The sequence below is a fragment of the Meriones unguiculatus genome, chromosome 1 (assembly GCF_030254825.1).
Source record: "Meriones unguiculatus strain TT.TT164.6M chromosome 1, Bangor_MerUng_6.1, whole genome shotgun sequence".
Classification (NCBI taxonomy): domain Eukaryota; kingdom Metazoa; phylum Chordata; class Mammalia; order Rodentia; family Muridae; genus Meriones; species Meriones unguiculatus.
In genome coordinates, this window is record NC_083349.1 from 100,034,224 (window position 1) to 100,059,414 (window position 25,191).

A 25,191-nucleotide genomic window follows, 5' to 3' on the forward strand; every position below is an offset into this window, starting at 1 on the left:
TTACTGCCTACCTTCGCCGCCTTCAAAACCTGAGCCTGTGAGGCCATTCCAGAGTTTAACCACATCATTCTACCTTGGGGCCCCAAACCTCATGGCTACCACCTAATGGAAAATACATTCAGTCTAACTTTAAAACTGTTAACAGTCCCAGCATTGTCCAAAAAGTCTGGAGTCTCTTCTGAGACTCAAGGCAATGTCTTAGCTATGAGTCCCTGGAAAATCAAAAAGAAAGTTCTGTGCTTCAAACCTACAATAGAACAAAGTAAATGCCCATTCTAAAGGCATGAATGGGAGACTAGCAAGGAAAGTTCAGACCACACAGGCTGCACAAATGAACAGGTATAATAAGAAATCATAAACTTAATAACTGCAAGGGGCTAACTTCAGCTATGTATGTAAATAGGCTATTTGTGAATCATTAGAAAGACATTGTTTAGGCTTATAAAAAACGTTGTTTGCCTGTTATTTAGCTGAATGTTATTCCTTTCTGTCAGTCCTTAGACACTAATTTTGGCACAGGATATAACACTTACACCATTACTCTCTCACATATTCACCTCAGTCCTGTGAGGCAGGAGTAGTTACTCCGAGTGTTTGGAGGGAGAAACTGAGGCAAGGAACTTTAGTAACCTAGTCAGTCTCAGAGAACTGTAAGTAGCACAAATATAGGTCAGTTCCAGGTCTGACTAACCCAAAAGCACAGAGCCAGGCCTGAGCGCCGCCACCACCACCACCAGTGCTGCTGGGCTAAAGAAGGAATCAGGTACCTGCCAATAACATTGTTTTTGTTTTTTGTTTTTTGTTTTCCCAGCAAAAGAAAGAAGAGTGGTTGCCTAGCAACAAAGCTCACAGTTTCAAAACACATTGCCTGGACTCTGTAAGGCCTGTCCCGGCTTTGAAGACCTTTGTTAACTGTCATAGGATGTAATAAGACGAGTTATTTGAACCCTCAGACCACACAAGTCAACCTGCCCTCTCTGGTCGTGGCTTCCACTTGGTTCGGTCGGTCCCAGTGCAAATGAAATGGATGTCTTCAGTTAGAACTGCCCACGGGATCTCCCAGGGAGGTCTTACAAGCACAGCTCTTGGTACCCATCCCCAGGTGGCTAATAGAGAGCCTTGGTATTCTAGATTATGTTTAACAAACATGGTGAGGTTGTTAAAGCCATAGACCTCAATGTAAGCATGCCTGGATGTGAATTCTGCCTCAGCCTCCTGTGCACTCACTGACTTTCTCATCGCCATGACAACAATGGCTAACCATCTCACTAGTTGTACTATCTTAACAAGTTAACCTCTCCAAGTCTCAGTTTCCTTATCCAGAAAGGAGTCTGTCTAAAATAAATATCTCTCTAAGGTTATGATGATTTTTTTTTATTTTAGGATGCTTCAAGAACGCACCCAATAAGCAACAGCTTGAATCTCTCCCTGCTGTGTGTGTGTGTGTGTGTTGAACATGTACACATTTCCTAGAGAGTCTAAGAAGACGGAATCTCGCTGGCTGCGCTGACTTGACTGCATTTCACTTCATATCAGGTCAGCAGAACACGTTTTGCTGGGTTGGATGAAACCAACAGCACGTAGGAAAGAAAAATAGCTAGGCCCCAGGCACTGTGAGGTATGACCCTTGGGAGAGACCTCAACATTTGGACGTGAACTCTATCGGTTCACTAACTATTCTGTCACGGGCCTTCCAAGACAGAATAAATGGGTGAGCAGCTGCAGAAAGAAACACGGGACAAAGGTGACACCTACTGGCAGCACGAGGTCCCATGCAGAAGGCAGATAAATCCCCGAGGCACACATAAAGTTCTACTGTCAAGGAAACAGACATCTGGACAAAGGTTTATATGCAAAGTTGTTATTGGGTATCATTTATTTATAAAAGTGAAATATTAGAAATGCAGTGGGAGATAAAACAGATACATTTTAATATATTCATAAAATAGACTATCATGGAGCCATTAAAAGCTATTTTCAAATAACTTTCTTAACAATATTCTTTAAAAATAATTAAACAAATAATTTATGAAAATATGGACAGAGTAATAATTGATGGTTTCTATGAAGAGAAAAAATTACATTTGTACATATTCACAGTAAGAAATCTAAGAAGTCTAGAAGTTCCATGGCAGAGTGTTTGCCTGGCAAGCACAAAGCCTGGGTCTAATGCCTAGAATTACAAAAGAGAAGGGAAAGAAGGAAGGGAGGGAGGGAAAGATTGTCTCTAATATTACTGCATTTTTATTGGTACACTTATATACTTTTCAACTTTACTGTAATATGTGTTCACTACTTTAGAAAAATTTTAAAAGCAATAAATATGAACTTTTTTGAAGCAAACAACTCTTTCAGAAAAGAACAGTAGCTATAAAATGACAACAAAGAGTGTTGAAGATCAGAGGTGGGCTTCTGCAACTAGGACCTCAGGAACCGTTTCAGAGGGGACAAAGAAAAGCAGAGTCTGGTCCTCCTGGTGATGTTAACAGCGTCAGCAGGCAAAGTTGCAGAACTGCCTGAAGGAAGAAGGAACAGCAGGAAGGAAGGAGGATGAGGCGGCTCTGTTCGTAGGAAGCAGGCAGCTGTGTGTGAGTTCCCTGGTGATGTCCTCAGATGCTGACAGCCGCCTCAGTATCATCTGTGTGGAGGGTTTTCTTCTACAAGTAGCCCTGACTCAGAAGCCTGCTCCACCAGGTAGGTGAATCCAACCGTCACTCCAGTGAATGCCTGAGTGGTGGGCTCATTTCCCCCATGGAGTAGGTCAAGGTCCAGGCTCTTGTGCATACCAGGCCGTCACTAACTCCGCTGAGCTTTACTGTTCTCGTTGTTAAATGTGACAAGAGACTTGCAGCTGACCTTCCACAGCTCCCACCTTTACATGGAAACTGACCCTTGAAAGTGACCCCATCCAAAATGCAAACCACAGCTACAGTGAGAGTCTACATCACCCCTGTCAAAATGGTTATCATTAAAATAACAACTAAAAGGCATGGCAGACAGGGAACCCTTGTACATTAGTGGTGGGAATGTTAAGTGGGTGACCACGGTAGAAACCAGGATGGTGGTTCCTAATAGTTCCTAACACAGAATTACTCTACGATCCCAGCTATGCTTTCCCTAGGAATATACCCAAGGAAATCTACGTTAGTAGATAGAGAACCGTTAGTACACTACTATAGTGTCCATTTCAGCACTATTTACTACAGCCACGTTATAGGACCAGATTACATGTTCATCAATAGGTGCAGGATAAATACAATGGATGCTATACATATAGACAGTTTTACTCAGCCATAAAGAACAAAGTCATGACATTTTCAGGAAAATGGATGGAAATAGAGCTCATTATGTTAGGTGAAATAAGTCAGATGCAGAATTATGATAAATATTTCATGTTCTCTCTCATATTCAGAATTTGTGTGTGTGTGTGTAGAAAAACAGAGAAAGAGTAAACTAGAAGAGGAAAGGAGATAAAGGTAAACAAGAAAGGACAGAGGAATATATATTACATGGAAGAGGTAGGAACACTTATTTAGGGGAGGAAAGGGTGAAGACAGTTGTGGATGAATAAGAACAAAGGATGTAATATATTTATAAAATTCATATTGAAACGCATTACTTTGTTATTACATGAAAATTAACAAAAAGAAAAGAAAGCAGCTTCGTGCAAAGTTGTAATCATGAGCATGCTTCATAAATAGTTAGGTGGCAGATACTTACACAAGCTCTTTTTAAAAGTGTTACTTCACTTAATTAAGACCCTGTGAGTAAAATCCCCAATATCCTCATAAGGGAAATGAAATTTAACCTGCTCAAATTTGAACGTGTTTTATATTGCAGAACCAGAATTTTAATTCAGCTGCAGGCCCAAAGGTAAAGTCCTTGAACAATGCTCTGAGTTGCTACACGGCTCTTAGAGCTCAAAGGATCCCAGCTACGGTTGGGTCTACGTCACTTGCAGCTGAGGATATCGAAGCCCAGAAAAACATCGAGATTGACCCAGACAGCTAACAAGAAACACCACAAACTTCACTTCCAAGGACAGTGAGATCCACTGTCCAGTCTTTAAGCCAATGTGGTTCCTGGTTCCAGGGCATGCACTGGGGTTTCTGTTCCCCTGAGCACCGCTTCCCCTTCTCTGGTAACCAGAAACTTGGAGTCCACCCTGTTATTCAATTGTCAAATTACATATTCTGAACTGTACTTGGTGAACCTTTGAACTTCTGGGGAAACTGAATGTCCACAATCAAGTTTCCTCCACTGTGGGCAGCTGAGAGGTGGGAGGCAGGACATCTCGCGTAGGTTGAGCCCGAGATCAGGATACCTCCAGACACAGGAAGCTCCCAGCTTCATCATCATCACAATGAGGACTCCTGGCGCGCTTTTTCTCTACAGCCACCGCGTCCGGAAGACAGTGTTCTTGAGACACCAAGTTGGGAAAGTCAGAGAGCGGCTGAGTGATCAGACTTTAACTCAAATGGTCTGAGAGCAGACGCAGAAAGATGGAGGCGGTTTGAGCGTAGCTGGAGGTTATGGTCTGGAAGCGGTCTGCCGATGTGCTCTTCACCTCTTCACCCGTTTCTAAAGGCTGCGTCTCCTGCGTCTCAGCCCACTGGGGAAGGCGCAGGGTTCTCTAGTGCAGGCAAAGACCGGAAAGAATTCACCTACACATTTTCTCCGTTTGGCCGTTTGGCTCATGCTAACTCTCACTCCAGCTATGACTAAAATGTTTCTCCTGGAACTTTTCACTTTTCCTTCCTTTTTTTTTTTTTTTTTTAAGTCTGATGGGGGGGAAGAAGTATCTCTTTTCATTATGAAATAGTATTAGCTTTTTTATAACTAGGACAAGGAAGACCAGAATACTCTAAGTCACATCTGCTCACAAGGTCTGCCTAGGAGGGTGGCTGACTGTCATCCAGTGAGATTGCCTTTTTACAGTGCAACAGACCCAGAAGGCCACTACATTGCCGTTATGGCCTACAGTGTCAGTTCCAATTTCAAATGCTCACGTGCCTGCCTATATTGCTGGCCTTTCATTGGGACCCCTTGTAAGAATGTCCCTGATTCCACTGCAGTTAACTCTTCATTTAGCAAAGCAAAGACCTACCTAGCAGTGTTTACGTTTTCAAAGAGGAAAGCAGATAATAAAAATTAAAAATATTAAATAAACCATGCAGTATCTAGAGGGTGATTAAAAAAAAAAAAAAAACAGAGAAATCAAGGTCTTGATTTTAAATAGAGGCCAAGGAAGATTCCACAGCAATATTATGTTTTAGTAAGGATCAGAAAAAAAATAAATTAGTCATGAAACTATCTTGCTGTCTCTAGGCAGAGGAAATAGCGTTGGGTCATGAGGAATTGAGTCATTTTAATAGGATTGTCTAGCAAAGTTCTTAAAGACACCACTTTGATGGTCTATTTGAATAAACACCCAAAGCTGTGAGCATGATGACAGAGAATCTTTCAGTCTCCTATAATCATGGACCATGGTTGGTTAGGGAATGAACCCTGGAATTAACTTTAGCTAAGGGGAAGAATCAAAAGTAGGGTAAAGGGTGTGGCCAACTGAACTGTAGGTCCCATGCCAGTTGGGTGGTAGGCTTAGGTAAAAGTTGTCCCTGTTCACAGCACCCTCATATGTCAGTTCTAGAGATGTTGAGGACAGAGTGCTTGCTATTCGCCTCGCTGTTGTTTGAAACATTTAGAGCATGGGTGTAGACTCAGCCACAGGGCGAGAGAACCCATCACTCTGTCATGTGAGGCATGAGGAGTGATTTCTAAGGAGGAGGGTTTGGGTTTCTTTGTTGTTCATTTGCTTTTCTTTTTCTTTTGATTTGGTTTGGTTTGGCCAACAGAGCCAGAGTTGGTGGGGCCTACACAGTAAGAGCTGGTCAAGCCTATACAGACAGCAGCAGGAGCAGCAGATTTCTGCTGGTCTTGTTTTGGGTCTTATTTCCCATGCATCTCTCTTTATCCTGAAATGAGGCTAGCACGCAATTTATTCTGGTGGCACTGTGCACCATACAAAGGAACTACTTGGGTTTGGGGACAACCTTCCATGTAGGTGAATTATAAATTTAGCCCATTTTACTCAAGCATTTCTTTTTCATACCTAGTTTTTTTTGTTTGTTTGTTTTGGTTTTGGTTTTTTGGGTTTTTTTTTTTTATACCTGGTTTTGAATACTATAACATTAAACAGCATTAAGTTTACTTTAAAATTGTTTTGAGCTATTTGCTTCAGGCTTAACCTTAGGCAACACATAGAGGAAACCATGTAATGGAAGATGTAAATTGGATCCTCCCTCCAAGCTTGTCTCTGTAAATGATATTTGTACTTAATGTGAACAAACATACTTTAAAGAATTTGATGATTTACAAGGTGACTGACCACTATCTTGTATGTCTTATTTATCTTTAACAGTTTACAATAAGTAATTTTATGATTAAAATTTTATAATTTTATCTCTGTTAAGTTTGAGTCTGAAAAATTACAATTTTGAATTGAAGTTCTTTTAGTATCTTAATAAACTATAAGCCATAGATATGGTTCATCGAAAGATTAAAAACCTCGTTTTTTATCCTTTTATAGAATACTTCTATAAAACATTAGAGTTTTATTTAAGACTTGGATTTTCTAAGTAGCTAAAGCTTAACAAAGTTAACAAAGACATAAGTGATTAGACTCACATTTTTAAGTCAGATTTTGTTAACATGAATGGACCATTATAACTTTAGTAATTTATACATGGCGTGTTGTAGCAACTTATGATAACCTATATAGAGATTTTTTTTTTAACTATTAACGTTCATGTTGCAAGTTTTGGGTTAACAAGGACCAAGAAGGCAGGGGAGTATTTAGGAAGGTGAACACCCAGAATTACATTTAGAGATTTACCTTTTACATATGCACCTCTCTTGATGAAAAAATTAAATACCATGATACATAATAGTAACAAATTCGAAGTCATAGGAGCAGGCACTGGCATTTACTCTGAGTCTGTAACTGTTGCAGGACTTTGAGCTGGAGAGTGACATGGTCTGATATACTCCCCCAAGGGTCACCCTGTTGCACGAGGCAGAAGGGTAGAGGCAGGTGGAGTTGACAGGAAGCTCTCACGATAAGGAGCATGATGTGATGGAGCCCTGGGACAGAATGGCTCAGTGAAGGTAGCGAGAGACTCTGGGTGTCAACAAGAAGAGGTTGTAGATAATACTTGGGGCCTTTACTAAGTATATATAATAGGTTATTTTTGTTGTTTAGGTGGACTTTCTCCTCAATTTAATTTTTAGCTTGTACATCCAAAAAGAAACAAAAAAACAAAAAACAAAAACAACCTTGTTGTCTCATATAATTACAACACCCAGACAACCTTGCTGTCTCTTATAATTCGGGCCTAATCACAAACAACCAGCTTAGAGGAGTGACTGGATACAAAGGTGAAGGGCCAAAAGCTTTGACTACTACTCATTCTTTAAAGGAATATTAGCATTTAACAAGTCCAGCTGTAATTGTTTTAAGCCACACAGATGATGTTTTGGTGGTGGCAATTGCTTAACTTAGAAGATATTGCGTAGCATCACCTTAATATGGGAGGGTTGAATCCAAATTACACATGTAGAATGATGCAATAAATTAATTACCTGTGTATGTACTGTGACATCATCGGGCCTTTTAAGTGTCCAGGTAAATCCTATAGAAAACATAACACAGCATATAGAGGTGGGGTTTTCTGTATCATAATTATCATTAAATTGATGCTTACATTCTCTAACAGAATTTACTTGAGCTCTATAAAAACTAGTGTTGGAGTACTTATAGAGAGATTTTTTTTGGACAGAAGGTCCCTTTCATCCTTTCTTTGCATGAGCACCCTGTTAACTGGTTTTATAAAACCAGTTGAGGGAGCTCTATAAAAACTACAGTGTTGGAGTATTTATGGAGAGATTTTTTGGACAGAAGGTCCCTTTTATCCTTTCTATGCATGAGCACCCTGTTAACTGGTTTTATTACAGACACCTTTATACTATAAAATAAACAATAGTAGTCTCTGTTGGAAATACTTTACCTTTTAGCTGTTTTTAAGGTTTTTCCCCAGGGCTTTCCAGTGAATTAAAACAGACAGTTTTTAAATATTATCCAAAAGACATTTGAATCTCTATAAGACAGAACCCAGGAATCTACTCATTAATAGTCAGTTTGCAGATGGAAACAGAGAAGCTGAAAACCCTAACAAGTAACTGAAAAGTCAAAACAAAAGCAAGAGTATCAGACCTGACAGGGCAGAAACAAAGGCAGATCAAAGGCATGTAGAAAAGAGTCTCCAAAACAGTGACTGTCCTGTCACGGTTAAGGGAAGCAGGCTTGGACACCATGTAGACAGCAGACACCAAGCTTGAGGTGCATAAGTAAAGTCAAATGGTTCGGTGTAGCTAGTGCAGAGTGAACAGCAAGAAAGACTTAGATAAAGTCAGAGCATGTGAAGGGACAGATCACAAAGGGTTAAAAAGGTCACTATACAGACAGTGGCATTTACTGTGAGTCTGTAACTTTGAGGACTTTGAGTTAGAGAGTGACATGCCTGATGTACTCCCCAAAGGGTCACCCTGTGGCATGAAGTAGAGTCTGAGGGGAAGGGTAGAAGCAGGTGGAGTTGACACAAAGCTCTCACACAAACTGGAGCATGATGTGATGGAGCCTTGGACCAGGATGCAGTGGTGAAGGTAGCAAGAGGATGGACCAGACTCTGGGTGTGCTTCCAAGGTAGATCTGGCCTGCCCATTTGCTGACTAGTTGACTGTGGGGTGTGAGAGAGAAGTTAAGAATGGCTCTATTTCCAGCTATACCACTCCTAGGCATATATCCAAAAGATGCTCAAGTACACAACAAGGACATTGCTCAACAATGTTTGTAGAAGCTTTATTCATAATAGCCAGAATCTGGAAACAATCCAGATGTCCCATTGGGACATTCTTCAATGTCCAAATTGAAGAATGGATACAGAAATTGTGGTACATTTACACAATGGAACACTACTCAGGAATTAAAAACAAGGAAATCGTGAAATTTGCAGGCAAATGGTGGGAACTAGAAAAGATCATCCTGAGTGAGGTATTCCAGAAGCAAAAAGATACACATGGTATATACTCACTTATAAGTGGATATTAGACACATAATATAGGACAATCATACTAAAATCTATACACCTAAAGAAGCTAAGCAAGAAAGAGGACCCTGGGTAAGATGATCAATCCTCTTTCAGAAAGGCAAATGGGATAGACATCAGAAGAGAATGAAAACAAGGAACAAGACAGGAGCCTACCCACAGAAGTCCTCTGAAAGACTCTACTCTTCAGGGCATCAAAGCAGAGGCTGAGTGCAGGGAATCTTATGAAAGAAGGGGGAAATAGAAAGACCTGGAGAGGACAGGAGCTCCACAAGGAGAGCAATAGAACCAAAAAAATCTGGGCCCAGGGGTCTTTTCCAAGACTGATACTCTAACCAACGACCATTCATGGAGATAACCTAGAACCCCTGCACAGATGTAGCCCATGGCAGTTCAATGTCCAAGTGGGTTCCCTAGTAATGGGAACAGGGGCTGTCTCTTTGATCACCTCCCCCTTGAGGGAGGAGCAGCCTTACCAGGCCACAGAGGAAGACAATGCAGCCAGTCTTGCTGAGACCTGATAGGCTAGAGTCAGAGGGAAGGGGAAAAGGACCTCCCCTTTCAGTGGACTGGGGAAGGGACATGGGAGGAGAAGAGGGAGGGAGGGTGGGATTGGGAGGGAGCTACACCTGGGATACAAAGTGAATAAATTATAATAAATTAATTTTTTTAATTTTTTTTAAAATATCCAGAATAAAAAAAAATGGCTCTAATGGTGGGCTGAGGTACAGGAAGAACAAATTCCAGACAGGCAAAAGTTCAGGAGTTCAGTGGGGTGGGCCAACTCCCCTGAGTGGACCTCTGCCAGTAGAGGTGTATATGAACCTAGAGCCATTTGGGATCCTATGATCACTTGGGTACTCTTTCAAAACTTGAAGCTAGGTGAGTCTGATCATGGACAGAATGATGAGGAGGACCAAGAGCTAACTCTCAACATTGCCAGGTCTGGAGAGGAGGAGAAACCAGCAAGAAACAGAAAACAGGGTCTTATGAGTTGAAGAAAAACAAAGCAGAGAAAGACAGGTTCTAATTTCAATAAGTATATGGTAGAGGGCATTCTATTCTCTGATAATATTCTTTGTGATTTCCTGAGTCAATGCACACAAATTCTAAACCCTGAATGTTCCTTTTTTTTTTTCTTCTTTCTATCTCCATGCCCAATCATTTCCAGCCTGCTTCATAGTCACTGTGTAACAGACAGAGATGTGGCTTAACATTGGAGAGACAGCTGAGATAGACAGCTTTGGTATAAGCCGTGTCCAAAGGAGAGCTATATATCAAAATACAAATCACAGACTGTGGCCCCATGCAACTCCATCAAAACGCAGGATGACAGAATGCTTCAGCAGGCTTTTACAACAAAATATCAGGGTGTCACCAATGCTGAGGAGTTCGGCCATATGTTAAAGATTGGGCACTCAACTCAGTGAAGAGATCTGCAGATTACAGTGTAGAGCACCCACACATTTGAGGGGAGAAACCCGTTGCCCCTAGACATGTCCTGCCCTACGTCCTCACAGGAACTACTCTAAGTGGGTAGCAATGTGTAGGGATCAAGAACACAGAAATATCTTCAAAGTTTCAACTCTACAATTGGACTTGTAAACTAGGATTTCAACATTATCTAATTTTAATCTCTTGTTAAAAAGCGGTTGAGTTTGTTGTTGTTTTTGCTTTGCTTGTTTTTGTTTGTTGTGTTTTGTGATTGGTTGGTTGGTTGGTTGGTTGATTTGAGTTTGGTTTTTTTTTGAGACAGGGTTTCTCTGTGTAGACCTGGCTACAGACTTCTGTCCTGGAATAAGATCTATAGACCAGGCTGAACTCGAACTCAGAGATCGTTGTGCATCTGCCTCCCAAGTCCTGGGATTAAAGCTGTGGGCCACCACTTCTCACCTACAAAGTGTTTTCTAACTGGGCAGGATAACATGTGCCTGTAATCCTGGCACTTGGAAGGCTAAAGCAGGAGGACTATGTGAAGGCAAGCTGGGCCACATAGGGTGCTGCCTAGGGGTGCATCGTGAGGTCTTGGGGTTTTATATGTTGAGTTAAGATGTATGTGTACCACATGCATTCCTGGTACCCACAGAAGACAGAAGAGAGCATAAGATGGCCTGGAACTGGAGTTATAAACAGTTGTGAGCCACCATGTGGGTGCTAGGAACTGAACATGAGTTTCCTGGAGGAGCAGCAAGCCCTGTTACCTACACACTCATCTCTCCAGCCTCGAGATCCCACTTATAAAAGTGTGTCAAATAAAGCCCGCTATCCCTCCCTTCCAACTGCAAGTAGAGCTGGCTGGAAAAGGGAAGAAGGGATGTGAAAGGAGATGATGAAGACAGAGAAAACCCACTTCCACTTGCATCCCACTCACAGGAAGAAAAATGGTCCAGACCCAAAAGGCAGACAGTGTTGACTCCACCCCAGGAATTTCCTCACAGAGAGCTTAGCTGTGGGAGGGAGGCATGAAGATGAGTCAGAAAGCCTCTCCTTGAGGTTTTAAAGATGCCCACGCAAATTTTCTTAGACTGAGTTCTTTGCTACCAGAAGAAACAGCCTAAACCCAAAGGCCCTGCCAACACACAGAAGCCAAAAGGAAGACAGGTGTACCTGTGATAGGGAGCTGACGGCAGGTTGCTTGCCCAAAGCCCGAAGGTGCTTCAACTTCCCCTCCCACCTCATCTCTGAACTTCTGACCTTTTGCTCCTACAGAAGGGAAGGGACTCTGACTGGCTGGAGTGTGGCAGGCATAGCTCTGGCAGGCCTTGTCCTCTCCCTCATTCCCTCTGCTAAAAAAAAAAAAAAAATACATTACATCCCTAAACCTAGCCACAACAGTCTGTTCCCTTATTTAGCCACTTCCTCCTCCTGAGGCTGACTACTAAGGTCCAGCTATCAAAGTATTGAAGTTCAGCAATCAAAAGCCCCCTTTGGCCTTTGGATCTCCTAATTAACATGCCCAATTAAAATTAAACACTCATCCTAACTCAGGGTTTCCCCCTTTACCTTTATAAACTGCCATTTTCCTGTGGGACACATCTCTCTCCTCTCTATCCAGAGGCAGATTTTTGTCCCATTCCAGAACAAACACGCCTGTTTGTTCTATATTTGTCTCCTGTATTTATCTCTTATTTCCTTCACTCTGCCATCTGGGGCAAATAATTCTCCTTTGTGCTGAGAACTTGTCTTGGGGTCCTAGCATTCCTTACATCAAGTATGTGTCTCATCCAGAAACTTCTCCGGTGCTGAGCAGTACACAGAACTGTGTTCTTCACACTTTGTCATTTGATTTTACTATTTTTTAAAAGTCAAGATCTTATGTAGCCTAGGCTAGCCACAAACTGAGTGTGTAGCTAAGAAAAATTTTGAACCCCTGTTTGTCCTGGTTCCACTTCCCAAGTTCACAATTTTCAGGGATGTACTATCATGCCCAGTCCCACATTATTTCACACAGATATTTTTCATCTCTCTTCCCTGGTATTTGTTTAACTGCCGTCCTCCTGAAAAAGAGAGGTGGGATGAGGCAAGGAGACCTAGGGAATCCTTGACCTACTGAACCTTGTGGCCAATGTAACTCAGAGTTGGGAGCTACAAGACTCCCAAACTCTACTGAAAACTGAGGGCCCGATCCAAGGCTTGAGCTTTGGAGTCAGAAAGTCACCTGGAAACCCAGCGCTCACTGAAGGGTAGAAGCCTTGGTCAGTGGCTCCATCTGTCTCCTAGTACCTAGCTTCAACCATGTTGGGGGTAGTTGTCAAAGTTTTCAAGTTTTGTCTCTCTAGCCAGAAACCAAAATCTTCTTTTGTTGGTTTTTCTGCTTCTAATAACATGTCTTCTATAACTGTTGGGGCACCTATCTGAAGCCCCAAAGTGTGTCAGCTTGACGTGAAATGGAATTACAAGACAAAATAAAAAGGCACTGAACTAAATGCAATTCTCCAAGTCTGGTGTCTGGTCCCAAGTCACCATGGTGTTAGAGATAGCTAAGGTCAGTTTTCAGCTTCAACAAAATCAGATTCAATCCCTTACTAAGGATCTCAATTCAGCTCTGTCCCTGCAGTGGTCTGAAAATGACCTTGGTGGAGTCTTATGGCCCAGCTCACCCTCTACACTGGCATGATAACATTTATGGGCATCTGTGAAGAGTTACAAAAAGTAGATATTTTTGAGGTTAAGAGGCAAGTACTGACTGAAGCAGGATTTTTAACAGAACTTCTAGACTAAAACACTCATAATCAACAAACCTTTCCCTGCTGTGCAGACCTGCCTTTATCTCTCTAGTCTTCCTAACCTGATTGGTGTCTGGACAGGGTCTCCTCCATAATTGTTGAGTTCCAGTAGGAAAATGTACACTCTTCAGGATCCTAAAATTTTGAACCTCTAAAACTAGGACGTTAAAAACTAGTCAACCTTATTCATTGATGACATCATGAGCATAGAGGTAAAAAAAAAAAAAAAATTACTTGTTATACAAATTGTCCTGTATGTCAAGCACTTTCTATTCTAACACTCACACACACACCCCGGGGGGGGGGGGTATGAATGTACCCAAGCCAAGGGCTTCTATCTCGAGATGAAAACCAACAAATTGGAAACTTTTTCTGATGCCTTTATAACCAATGTGAAAAGTACCTATGCCGTATATTGGTAATTAAAGTCCTTAGAATCCAGTCCCAGCATCAACAGAGAATAATCTAATTTCTAATCCTTTCTTAAGAAGATGAAGACAAATTTTCTGGTTCTGTTGCTCTCCTTGTGTGGTTCCCGTCCTCTCCAGCTCTTACTATTTCCCACTTCTTACATAAGATCCCATGCACTCTGCCCGACAGTTGGCCATAAGTCTCAGCGTCTGCTTTGATAGTTTGCAGGGCAGAGGCTTTCGGAAGCCCTCTGTGGCAGGTTCCACAGGGAACTTCCCAGAGACTCATACTCCAACCAAGGACTATTCATGGAGATAACCTAGAACCCCTGCACAGATATAGCACATGACAGTTCAGTGTCCAAGTGGGTTACATAGTAATGGGAAGAGGGACTGCCTCTGACATAATATGATTGGCCTGCTTTTTGATCACCTCCCTGTGATCACCTGCTCTGTGGGGGGAGCAGCCTTACCAGGCCACAGAGGAAGACAATGCAGCCACTCCTGATGTGATTTGATAGACTAAGATCAGAAGGAAGGAGAGGAGACCTCCCCTATCAGTGGACTTGGGGACAGGCATTCGAGAAGAAGGGGGAGTGAGGGTGGGATCGGGAGGGGAGGTGGGAGGGGCTTATGGGGAGATACAAAGTGAATAAAGTGTAATTAATAATAAAAAAACAAAGTTAAAAGAAAAGATGACAATAATACCAACATCAAAGATAAGTCTATCAAAAAATACTGCAATACAATACTTGACATAACTCTAACATAATCTAAAATATAGCATTAACATTCCCAAAAGAGTTATTTAAATCCTTAACTAACTTTGTTTTATATAATTTTTTTTGTTTTGGTTTGGATTTTCAAGGCTGGGTTTCTCTGTATAACAGAGCCGTAGCTATCCTGGAGTCATTTTGTAGACCATGCTGGTTTCGAACTCACAGAGATCCTCCTGCCTCTGCCTCCCAAGTGCTGGGATTAAAAGTGTTTGCACTATGCCTGGCATATCTAGAATCTTAAAAGTGTGTTTAAAACCTTTAATTCTTCTATCAATAAAAGATGAAAGTGAGTTTAAAAACCTAATGCATGCATCCATCATTTTTCTATACTTCTTTAATTACGTCTCCAGGAAGAAAAGCTAGTGTGGAGAAAAGATGTGTGTTGTAAATATAAACATGTTTTTGTTTGGGTCCCAGGTGTGGGATATGGGACTGATTCAGATGGTCACAGCAGCAGACTGTTTGCTTCGTGTGGGCTCTGAGAGGAGCTCTCTGCCAGCTGCACATAGTTTAAATCTGAGGACTCTAAGAGAGAATAAATGCCAGATCCCAGAGAGTGAGAAGATCCAAGAAAGAACAAGGCTGCTGCTGCTTTCCCCTTGCTGCTCCCAGTTGCTATTGTGAGACAAGAAGTTGGAGATCTCCTGAAATGAGGATTGGACTGGCTCGCAGGAGCCCAATGACCCTAACCAGCAGGAAGCAGCTAAGAAAGAATTGTGGCCCCTCTCCCACTAACCCTTTCTCTCTCCTACCTGGTGTTGGAAGGGATTGGGGTGGAGTAGGGAGAAAGAGATTTTTTTTAAAAAAAGCATAAATAAAAGAGTTTTTTAAAAGTACCCTAACAGATATGGAACTAATTTTTAACAAGAAAATGAGATCCAGTCATTGCTCCTGCAAACATGTAAGAACAGCAGTAAAACGATGACTGAGGGTCAGCACCACTCAGTCACATCTCTCCCCTGGTCACTTCCGGAACTATAATTCAGTACATGTCAGTCTTAGCCAAACCCACAGGTACTAAATCCATGCCCACCAAGGACCTTTTGTACCCACAGTGCTTGGTAGGTGAGAGACAGAAACATCCCGGGGTTACTTATAAGTGATGCTATTTATACTTTATCAGTTTTAATTTTCACTTTTGCCACCTTCACAGTGTTTATAACATTGCGGTTTTGGGGGGTGGATTGTTATTGTTGTTGTTTTGTTTTTGTTTGTTTTGCTTTAAGCTACTTTGCTTTCTGTTCTTGGTGAGTGTGTTATCTTGATATTGATTCTCAAGTAGTCTAGCTCTCTACTTGCAGTTTTGGATATGTTGGGAGATTGGGCCACATTCCATGCGTTGCCTTTGAAATATGAGCACAATACAATGACTTCACATTGCGTGAGCATGCCAACCAAGCTGAGGCTGAGAGATCCAGCCACGACACAAGGCAGGCCTTTCATCCAGCCTGCTTCAAAACTGCCATAAATTATTGCTGTTGGATCTATTGCCAGGACTCTGGAGCCAATTTTTATGGGTAGGAGCATTTGGGGAGTATCCGCTACCACCCTACTACCCAATAGGCTATCCAATATCTCTCTGTGACAGCCCGTTTATACTATGGCTTATGCCCCACGCAGGGGAACAGTCGTTTTACTTCTTGAAGACTGGAAAAGATAAACTGCGGGTGTCAGAGAGCTAATACTGAAGGAGGAAAGTCAAACCACTTCAAAACTGCTTTCAGAGTTTCAGGCTATATAGACAGTAGCCCTGAAACTGAGGAAAACCTCAATTTTCCTACATTCATCTTTGAAGCCTACAGTAGACTGGAAGAATGGCTATGAGGAATACTCATGCCTTCATAAATAGAAATTTTAAGCAATGTCCCACATTAGCTTGGCTTTAAGTTCCTGAATAGTCCTCGTCATCTCTTTATTCCTCTGATAGCCGCATCTTCATTCTTCACTTTTAGATCTTCCAAAGACACTGAGATGTTACTTTCATCAAAGCAGAGTATGACCAAGCCGCATGAGGGGCTGTTACAGGACAGAAGAACCGTGAGTCCTGTCCATCTCCCCTTTAAGTAAAGCAATCTCCAGTTGGGTTGGTTTGATGAGCAAATGTTCAGCTTTTCACGTGATTTTTACTGGGACATCAGAGTCAATGTGTTCCTTTGATGAGTGAAGGCAGCTTCTCGAAATACTCTGTGTAAGGAACTGGATCCCAGATTACAAACATGGTCTGCTTTGTTCTTCTGGCAACTGGTTCCTGTCTGAAACATTCCTCCATTGTAAGGCTCTGTCTTTTCTCTTCCAGCCACAGCCCTCAAGCTACAATAACAGGCTCGTGACTTTTTTTTTTCAGATACCAAAGTTATGAATACTCTTTCATGAATATTTTCCTTTGAAGTCACTCTTCAAGAAGCAGAAAAAAATAGCCGCGTGCATTGCAGGGTCGACACTCATAGGCAAGCCATACAGATTGATCTCTTAAAGGCTATAAAATGCTCCAAAATGCACATTTAAAAATCCCAAATGCAGATTGGTGTATGGAGCAGTACCTCGACAGCAGCAGTTCTCGAGAAGGAATGCTTCTGGCTGGCATGAATTACACAAAACCTATTTCAAAGCTTACTATCCAAATCCATGCCCCCCAAAGCCTCTCTTTATGACATCACGGCTGCTTCCCTCGGATTCATGCAGGCTCTTGGTGAAGCAGAACAGGGCAGTGCTGCACAGCAAGGAGGTCTTTGCTGCATTAAGCTGCTTATGTTTTTGCTTTCCCCTGTATCCCATTTCAACATATCCTCCAGCCTTCTCTGAAAATAATTCTGTGAATGCCAACTGCACAGATTACAGTAGCTCTCCTATTAATTTCACTCTGCCTCAAAAGGAGCTTATCGTTTCGGGTTATAATTCCGTATGCAGCACTGTCAACGAAAATTCAGGTTCTGGGCTAAACTTGTTCTCCTGTGGCCTAATATCCCTTACACTATGCATCATCAAGACAGCTACTTATTTTCTGGTGTGAAAACAAGACTGTATCTTCCATAAACTCCCTTTAACTGTTCTTCTGTCGTATAAAAAAATTTAATCTGGAAAACTCAGCTCTCTTTAATCCTGCTTTGTGGCTTAGATTCCTAGCCCTGGAACCACTTGCGTTGATTTCTGTTTTACTCGAGCTGGTGCAAAAATAGTCTTTGGTATGGCATGAAAATAAATCTGCGTAGAGATGACTTACTTCTGATGGATAACCCTGTGAAGTGAATCTTCACAACAGAGGACTCTAGAAATGTGACCCAGACTGAGAGAATGCCCTGTGAAGTGTTCAGCATGCAACTGTCACTTTGTTTAACAGTAACAGTACTGGAACATTAACATTAAAGTTCTGGACCACAGAATATGTGCGAACTTTAAGACCAGATTCTAAATTTGGTTCAGATTTGGTTACATGATTTTGAAGAACACATTTAACTATTCGATGTGCCATGAAATAACGGTAATGACACCACCTGCCTCTTGAGGTGGTAAGAGGATTGCATTGGCAAAAATATACGAAGTACTACGGGGATCGTCTGTCACACATAATTATGTGTTGTCACTCAGTAATGATGTGCTCTTGATGAGGAGGCAGCTCTGCTGACAGAGTACTTGCTCAGCATGCCCAAAGCCCTGCTGTTCCGTCCCCCAGCACCTCATAAGCTGCCTGCAATGGCACATGTCTGTGACCTCAGCCTATCAACTCAGATGAAAATAGGATAACCAGAAGCCCAAAGTCATCTCGCCTACATAATGACTTCAAGGCCAGCCTGGTGTAAATGAGGCTATGTCTAAGAAAGAAAAAAGCTAAGTGGATGATGGCTCAGTGGTTCAGAATGCTTGTTCTTGCAGAGGACCCAGGTTTTAGTTTCCAGCACCGACACGGTGACTCACAAACATCTCTGACGGTTCCAGAGGATACGATGTCTTCTTCTGACCTCACAGAGTGAGGTGACACTTTCAAGTGGCATTCTCATTTATGAACATGGAAAACAAACTCATAACCCTTAATTCAGATTTTAATTTTCAAGAAATAAACCCCACAAAGCTTTCTTGAAGAAAGTTAAGGGCTGTCAAAGTACATGTCTGTGTTGTATTACATATTATATAACACACTATATGAGATAACATATAAAACCACCACTACATATTGCAAAACATCATCATATTTAAGTGCTGTTTAAAGTCTATGATATTGATAAGTGGATCTGATGTTATTTAAATATTTCATCCAAAAGAGTTTCAAAAACTATTTGTTTTTCATTTCTTGGCATGTTTCTTTCTTGTCTCTAGATGAAAAAAGGGTCATGAAGGCATCATAGAATTCTATGGTTCACTGATTATATATTCAAAAACAGCTACAGAATAAATCTATAGGACAGACATTTATATGCAACATTTATCTGGAATCAGATCATTTAAACAGTGTCTTGACTGTTGAAGTTGATATAGAGGCAATTACCACAAACAAAATTCAAATATTACAAGTGAAGATACTCCAACACAAAGACTTGAATGATTTTGTTTAGATTGTCAATGGTTGATGCATTCAGATTTTCTTCATTGTCATCCATGGTGTGCCAGACTTCAGGGAAAGGAGAAGCTATCAGATGAAGAACTGGAACACCTAATACAAAAGAGGCAACTTGTAAGTTGGTAAGAATTTCCAGAGAGTCAACTAGAAAGTGACTTTTTTGAGCAGAGGAAGCTTTACGTCTTATAAGACACTTGACAATTCATTGTCCACATGCGCATCTTCATGTCTTACTTCATATTTGAAGTATGAGTATTTCAAGGCTTTGGCAAACAAACTTTTATTAATCCAGAAAGGGGATGATAAGCACCTATTGCCTACAAGCTCTTGCTCTAGGGGTGGAAAGGAAAGACCTCGCCTATGTAGAGTTGATATTCTAGCGGAGAAACAAGCATGCACATACGAAACATAATCATGGGCAGTACTAAAGATTTTCAAAAATAACAAAATGAGGTATGGGGATAAGGATAGAAAGCAGGCAGGAGGATTGTGAGGAGCCAGGGAAGGCCCCCTGCAGAAGGTAACATTTAAATAGAGACACAAACCCAAGAAAGACAGGTCAGGCAAAGACCTAGGAATGAGCTCTGTGGGCAACAATATCCCCAAGGGCAAAGGTCATGAGGCTTGCCCCGACAGGGAACAGCAAGATGGCCAATGTGGGAGAGCACAGAAAGAAGTGAGAAGAGAAGTAGGAGTTGATTTTGAAACAGAATCAGAAAATAGAAGTCATTTCAGGCCATGGTAAAGACTTTCCATTTTACTCTAGAAGACAGCAAACCACTAAACTTTAAACAGTGTTAGCATAATTTGATTTACATTTGTAAAAGATAAGTTTATTTCTGTGCAGAGAGAGAGAGAGAGAGAGGCAATAGTAAAATCTGGAGGCCAGTGGGGAGGCTACCTAAGAGGCACCAAGTTAATTTACACTTCCTCATCTAGACACAGGGCTTCTTTCTGATAAGCCAGACCACATCAAAGCTGCATGAAGGATACAGCCTAACTTTATGCAAAGCAAGGCAGAATGCTGGCAGGTTCTAAGATGGCCTAACTATATTATGGGTATGGAGAAACAAAACAACCATCAAGAATTTAGAATGTCTTTCATGAGGAAAGAGAAGCCATGAATGAATGGCATAATGGCTGGATTGATTGATTTGTTATATTTAACGACTTGTGCCCATTCCTAAACTGTTGAAAATCGGGAGAAATGAAAATTAGTGTGTAAGTCCAGTGCTGTATATAAGGTTCAACGTAGATGTCACCTTGAAGACTTCCACACGTGTGTACGATATTGAGGTAGACAGAGAAAGGACAGCATTAAAGGCAGCTCCCAGTACTCTGCCTTGGGCTACTGGATCAATGTTGATCATTTACTAAAAAGGGCAAGACTAGGAAAGGATGCCATGCCACTTACTCTTCCATGTCAATGAACAATAATGGGCTCTATCATTTCTTTTGATAATTCAAAGAGAGAGGGCTGGCAAAGGAATGACCATTTTGTTTCATTTCATTTGTTTGTATTTATCATCTTTAATTTTTATACAATATATTTTGAACATTCTCATTCCCATTCCCTAGCATCTCCAAAATCTTCCCCAGTTCTTACCCTCCCAATTTCACGTTCTCTCTCTCTCTCTCAAAATAATCAAAACAAACAAAAAAAGCAAAAAATACCAAAACAAGCAAACAAAAATCGGGCGTATGCACATACACATGCACACACACCCCCACCCACACACACACACAAAATGGAGTCCATTTTGTCTTGCCCGCTGGGGTCTGTCCTGGAGTCTGGTAATATGCCCATTGTCACTACATTGGAAAACAATTATTTTATTTCTCCTTCAGTGGGTATAAATTGCATATAGCTTCTGGTTAGGAGCAGGACTTTTTACTTAGGGGAGTATCCGATTACCTGGTTAGGGGATTTTTTTTTAATGCATTACAGGCAGCATCTGGATAGTACCTAGCACCAATATAGACTAGGTAAGGGTGTGTCTAGATGTCTTTCTTCTCACTTAATTTGGTTTAATTATCTAACATCTATCTTGTAGATATATATTCAAAAAAACACGTTACCCAAAACTTACACATATAGCAAAATATGTGTATTTCCTTTTACAGATAGGCTCTCATTCAAACCAATTTAGTGTCTTTTTTTAGATTCTTTAGCTGGGGATGGGGCTTCCAGATGAGATTTCTCTGTGTAGTCTTGGCTGTCCTGGACTCACTTTGTAGACCAGGCTGTCCTCAGACTCACAAAGATCTGCCTGTCTCTGCCTCCCTGAGTGCTGGGATTACAAGAGTGTGCCACTGTGGCTGGCCTTTTTCAGATCTTTTAAATTGCTTTTATATAGGTCAAAACATTAATATATAAATTTAATTCAGTCATTCTTGGAAGGGAGTCAACAAAGAAAGCATGGGCTTAGCAATTTGAAGTGGGACCAATGTTATTCAGGTTTAACTTGTTTCTCGAATCCATGCAGCAGTTGGAGACCTGGCAACTTCCACTGTTAAAGAAAGCTATGTCATGGCACTGGGGAGCTGGGTAAAATTTAGAGACTAGGGATGTTCTTCTTACACTAAGCAAGGGTAACTGCAGACCCCTAACTGGTTAAGATGAGGAGAATAAATGACTGTCGACTGTTAAGCCATAAATTAGACATCTGTATCATCTGAGGCTCAGTGAACATCAAAGAGAGATGAAAAAGATGGAAGGAACAGGGGAAGGATGGGGAGCACAGCGTGAAATGCATGCAGGACATGGCCACTGCACTGTTAAACTCACAACAGCCGTGACCTTCCAAGACCTTCATAAGATCATCATGTCATAGAGGGTGAAAGATCTCACAAGGCCCCACCCCTCTCTGAGGAGCTGTACATAATTAGAATTGTTGTTGGGGAAAGAAGAGACATGTGGGTCAGCGGTGAACCTGTTGGTAAGGTGTTCTTATCCTTCTACTCCTGTGAATAACCACCCGTCTGTCTTCCTAAAAGCAAACCTAAAGAAGCCCACTGGGTCATTTAAAAAAGGACATGAAAGGGGAAGGGAGATTCTTTGGGAAAGATGAAGGGATTAAGAAGAGAGGGAGGGATCAAGAAATGGCAGAGGGATACGTGTGTTCAAACCACATTATATACATCTATAAAAATGTCATAAGAAACACTGTACAATTAACATATAATAATAAAAATAAAAGATAAAAAGAATGTATAAATGATACTGTTTTAAAATTTCAAAATGCGCATAAAATATAATAAATACAGTAGGCATAGTAGAAAAAACACACTTTCACAATAATACACACACATAGTTACCTTTTCTTAAGAATGGAATGTGGTCATCTTGGATAATATTTCCATAACCAAAATTCTGAAAATACTTCCTCTCCAAAGAATGATCCTTGAGTAAACCCAATTCATAGAGTTCCTGTTCTGCAGATGGCAATCAGACAGTAGATTAACATCTACTTATCTATTTATCTGATCAACACTTAGAGTACATTCTTATTTAGGAAGCCTGAAACCTTATCACACGTGGAATTCTTCTCTAGGTATGTATCAGCGAACATAGCCACAGATATGACAATAAGTGCCTAGGCTGCACCTATGTACACTTTGGAGTGGTGGAAAATAGAGACCAACAGTGACACATCACTCTGGCTTTGCTAGTAAAATCCACTTTAAGAGTAGGTGCTCAATAGGACAATGGAGAGATTGAGAAGGAGAAAACAGGAGTCAAAGCTCAGGTGCCAATGTTCATAGATATAGATGGTGCCTGGGGAATTCCTGCAGAGGAATGAGGAGCTTAAAAGTAAAACTTTCAAGCAGAGTAAGATGAAGTATATCAAATGGCCACTCTGTGGGGGAAGGGTACCTACTATGACCGAAATCAGAGATTCTCAAGGTGTGGTTCCTGACCAGCAGCTTCAGCCTCGCCTGGAAATGACTTAGAGAGGCAAGTTAGCTAATACTCTCTCAGGCTTAGTTAACCAGAAATTCTAGGGCACAGCCCAGTCATCCTTGCCTTAGTATGAACCTAGGGGGTTCTTTCTGGTCTATACGAAAGCTTGAGAACCACTGAGCTATGCAACCCATCGCTCTTGTTATCTTGTAACATGTAACATGTATGTTGTTTGTTATGAGATAAGAAGAGATCATGAGATTATAAAACAGAAAAATAAAACTCCCTGGGATAGCTGTTTTGTGATTGTTAAATTTCAAGGGTAAAACTGTACTAACAAGTAAACAAGTGTTATGGGGTTTTACGAACACTGAGAAAGCCCCAACTAACCCAAAAAATAATATTCCTATTAATAATACTTATATTTCCTTAACAATATGGTACGTTTTATGCAATTAAAGATATAGTTAAAAATATAAATCCCACGAATGAGGACATCACAATGAGTTTCAATCACAATATGGTACAAATTATTGATGTTTACATTTTGGAAAAGGAAATAAGGAAAGCACAGAGCCCTTGGAGAAAAAAGACAAAGAATGAAACAAATCTGAGATGGAAAATTAAATTAAATTCCAGAGTATCTTTTAGCATCATTTCTAAGAAATAATGTTTTGATGTTTGCATTTCAAAATAGAATTCCATCTAGGAAAATAATCCGGGCCTACTGCAGAATTAAGAATAATAAACTAATTGGTAGGGTAAAACAAATGCCAGTGAGGTATGTTAAATATTCAAATAGCGCACTTAAACCATAAATTTTGAAAGTTCCTTTTTTTAAAGTTTATCTGTTTATTTATTATGTATACAATGTTCTGCTTGCCTACCCACCAGAAGAGGGTTAAGAGAACTAGCTGTTCTTGCAAAGGTCCTGAGTTCAATTCCCAGCAACCACATGGTGGCTCATAACCATCTATAAACCATAAATTTTGAATTTGAACGTGTAATGCTTGTCAGAAGGAAGAAACATTTTGCTCTTTAGTAACTGTGGTGCTTACCAATAGCTTGAAGTCTATTAAACCATCTGGTAGTCTTGGGGAAAAAATTGGGAAATGTTGGATTTGCAGCTCCAATTAAATCTAATAAGACCAATAGATCCTAAGGGGGGAAAAAAACATTAATTTGTCAGGATCACCCAAGCATGTATCAGACCTATCAATAGTGAAAAACAGTCAAAACTAAATAAATTTTAATAACTGAGAATCACACGGAGAGCGATATAAAGTAACAAAGTGTTTAGTGACGTTATTTGCTAACAATTTTAGAGAACATTTTAGATCTTGCTTATGCAATGCGGATAAATGGAGATGTATTATTCACCAAACGAACATAACTAAGGGTGAATTAGAAACAGAGATTTCATGTGTATTTCATGGGTTGGAAGAGTACATTTGCTTCATGTCCACATGGGAGCTCAAACCTGTCTAATGCTCTAAGCCATTGCAATTAGTCATTTTTACCTTTAATCTGTAATGACAGGTGATCATGAGGATGGAAGCTACGACTCATACAGCATGTAAGAGAAAAATTCCTTTAAGGGAAACTAGAGGCATCGTGATACTGGATCACCATTTCTTTGTGGAGCCGAACAAGGAGCTCACTCCAACAGCTCTCTCAAGCCTCCTGGTTATAGCATTCCACATTAAACCAATGTTCCTTAGCTTATTAGAGCCATAAAACACAGGCAAGCTTGAGGGCTCCCCAGGGACCACCACCTAGATTAAGTCCTCCTGATTTAGATAAGTGAAATAATGTGTGGGTAACCACCTAATGTTAAATCTGACACATACTGAATACATGTTTTCAGATTTCATGATTCCGAAGACAGAGTATACGTGATACTATACATACACATATAAATACTTGATATGCGTATTTACTCATTTGGAAAAACGCTTGTTTGAAACAGGAACACATTCCTGAGATTGGATAAATGAATGGCCCTTTCCATCACTGTGGATCGTTTATCTGAACTGGTAAATAACTACTTCCTGAACTCTTTCGAGCCTCTCAGGCACACGTGAACAAGTGAAATACTGACTACCTGTCTTTGACCCACGGAGAGCTGTTAATGTACCTGAGAAAGTCGTGTTCAC

At 40.9% G+C, this 25,191-nt stretch overlaps 1 protein-coding gene across 1 annotated transcript in view; it reads right to left on the bottom strand.

Moving 5' to 3' along the window:
- Window positions 1-18,598: 18,598 nt before the first annotated feature.
- Qpct (glutaminyl-peptide cyclotransferase) overlaps window positions 18,599-25,191 on the bottom strand; it is a 33,344-nt gene continuing 26,751 nt past the window's right edge. Inside the window, exons 5-7 of the mRNA XM_021634361.2 lie at window positions 24,094-24,193; window positions 22,450-22,566; window positions 18,599-19,224 (exon numbers count right to left, since the gene is read on the bottom strand). Of these exons, the coding sequence (XP_021490036.1) occupies window positions 19,079-19,224; window positions 22,450-22,566; window positions 24,094-24,193 (363 nt within the window). The 3' untranslated portion in view covers window positions 18,599-19,078. The remainder of the gene's footprint in view (window positions 19,225-22,449; window positions 22,567-24,093; window positions 24,194-25,191) is intronic.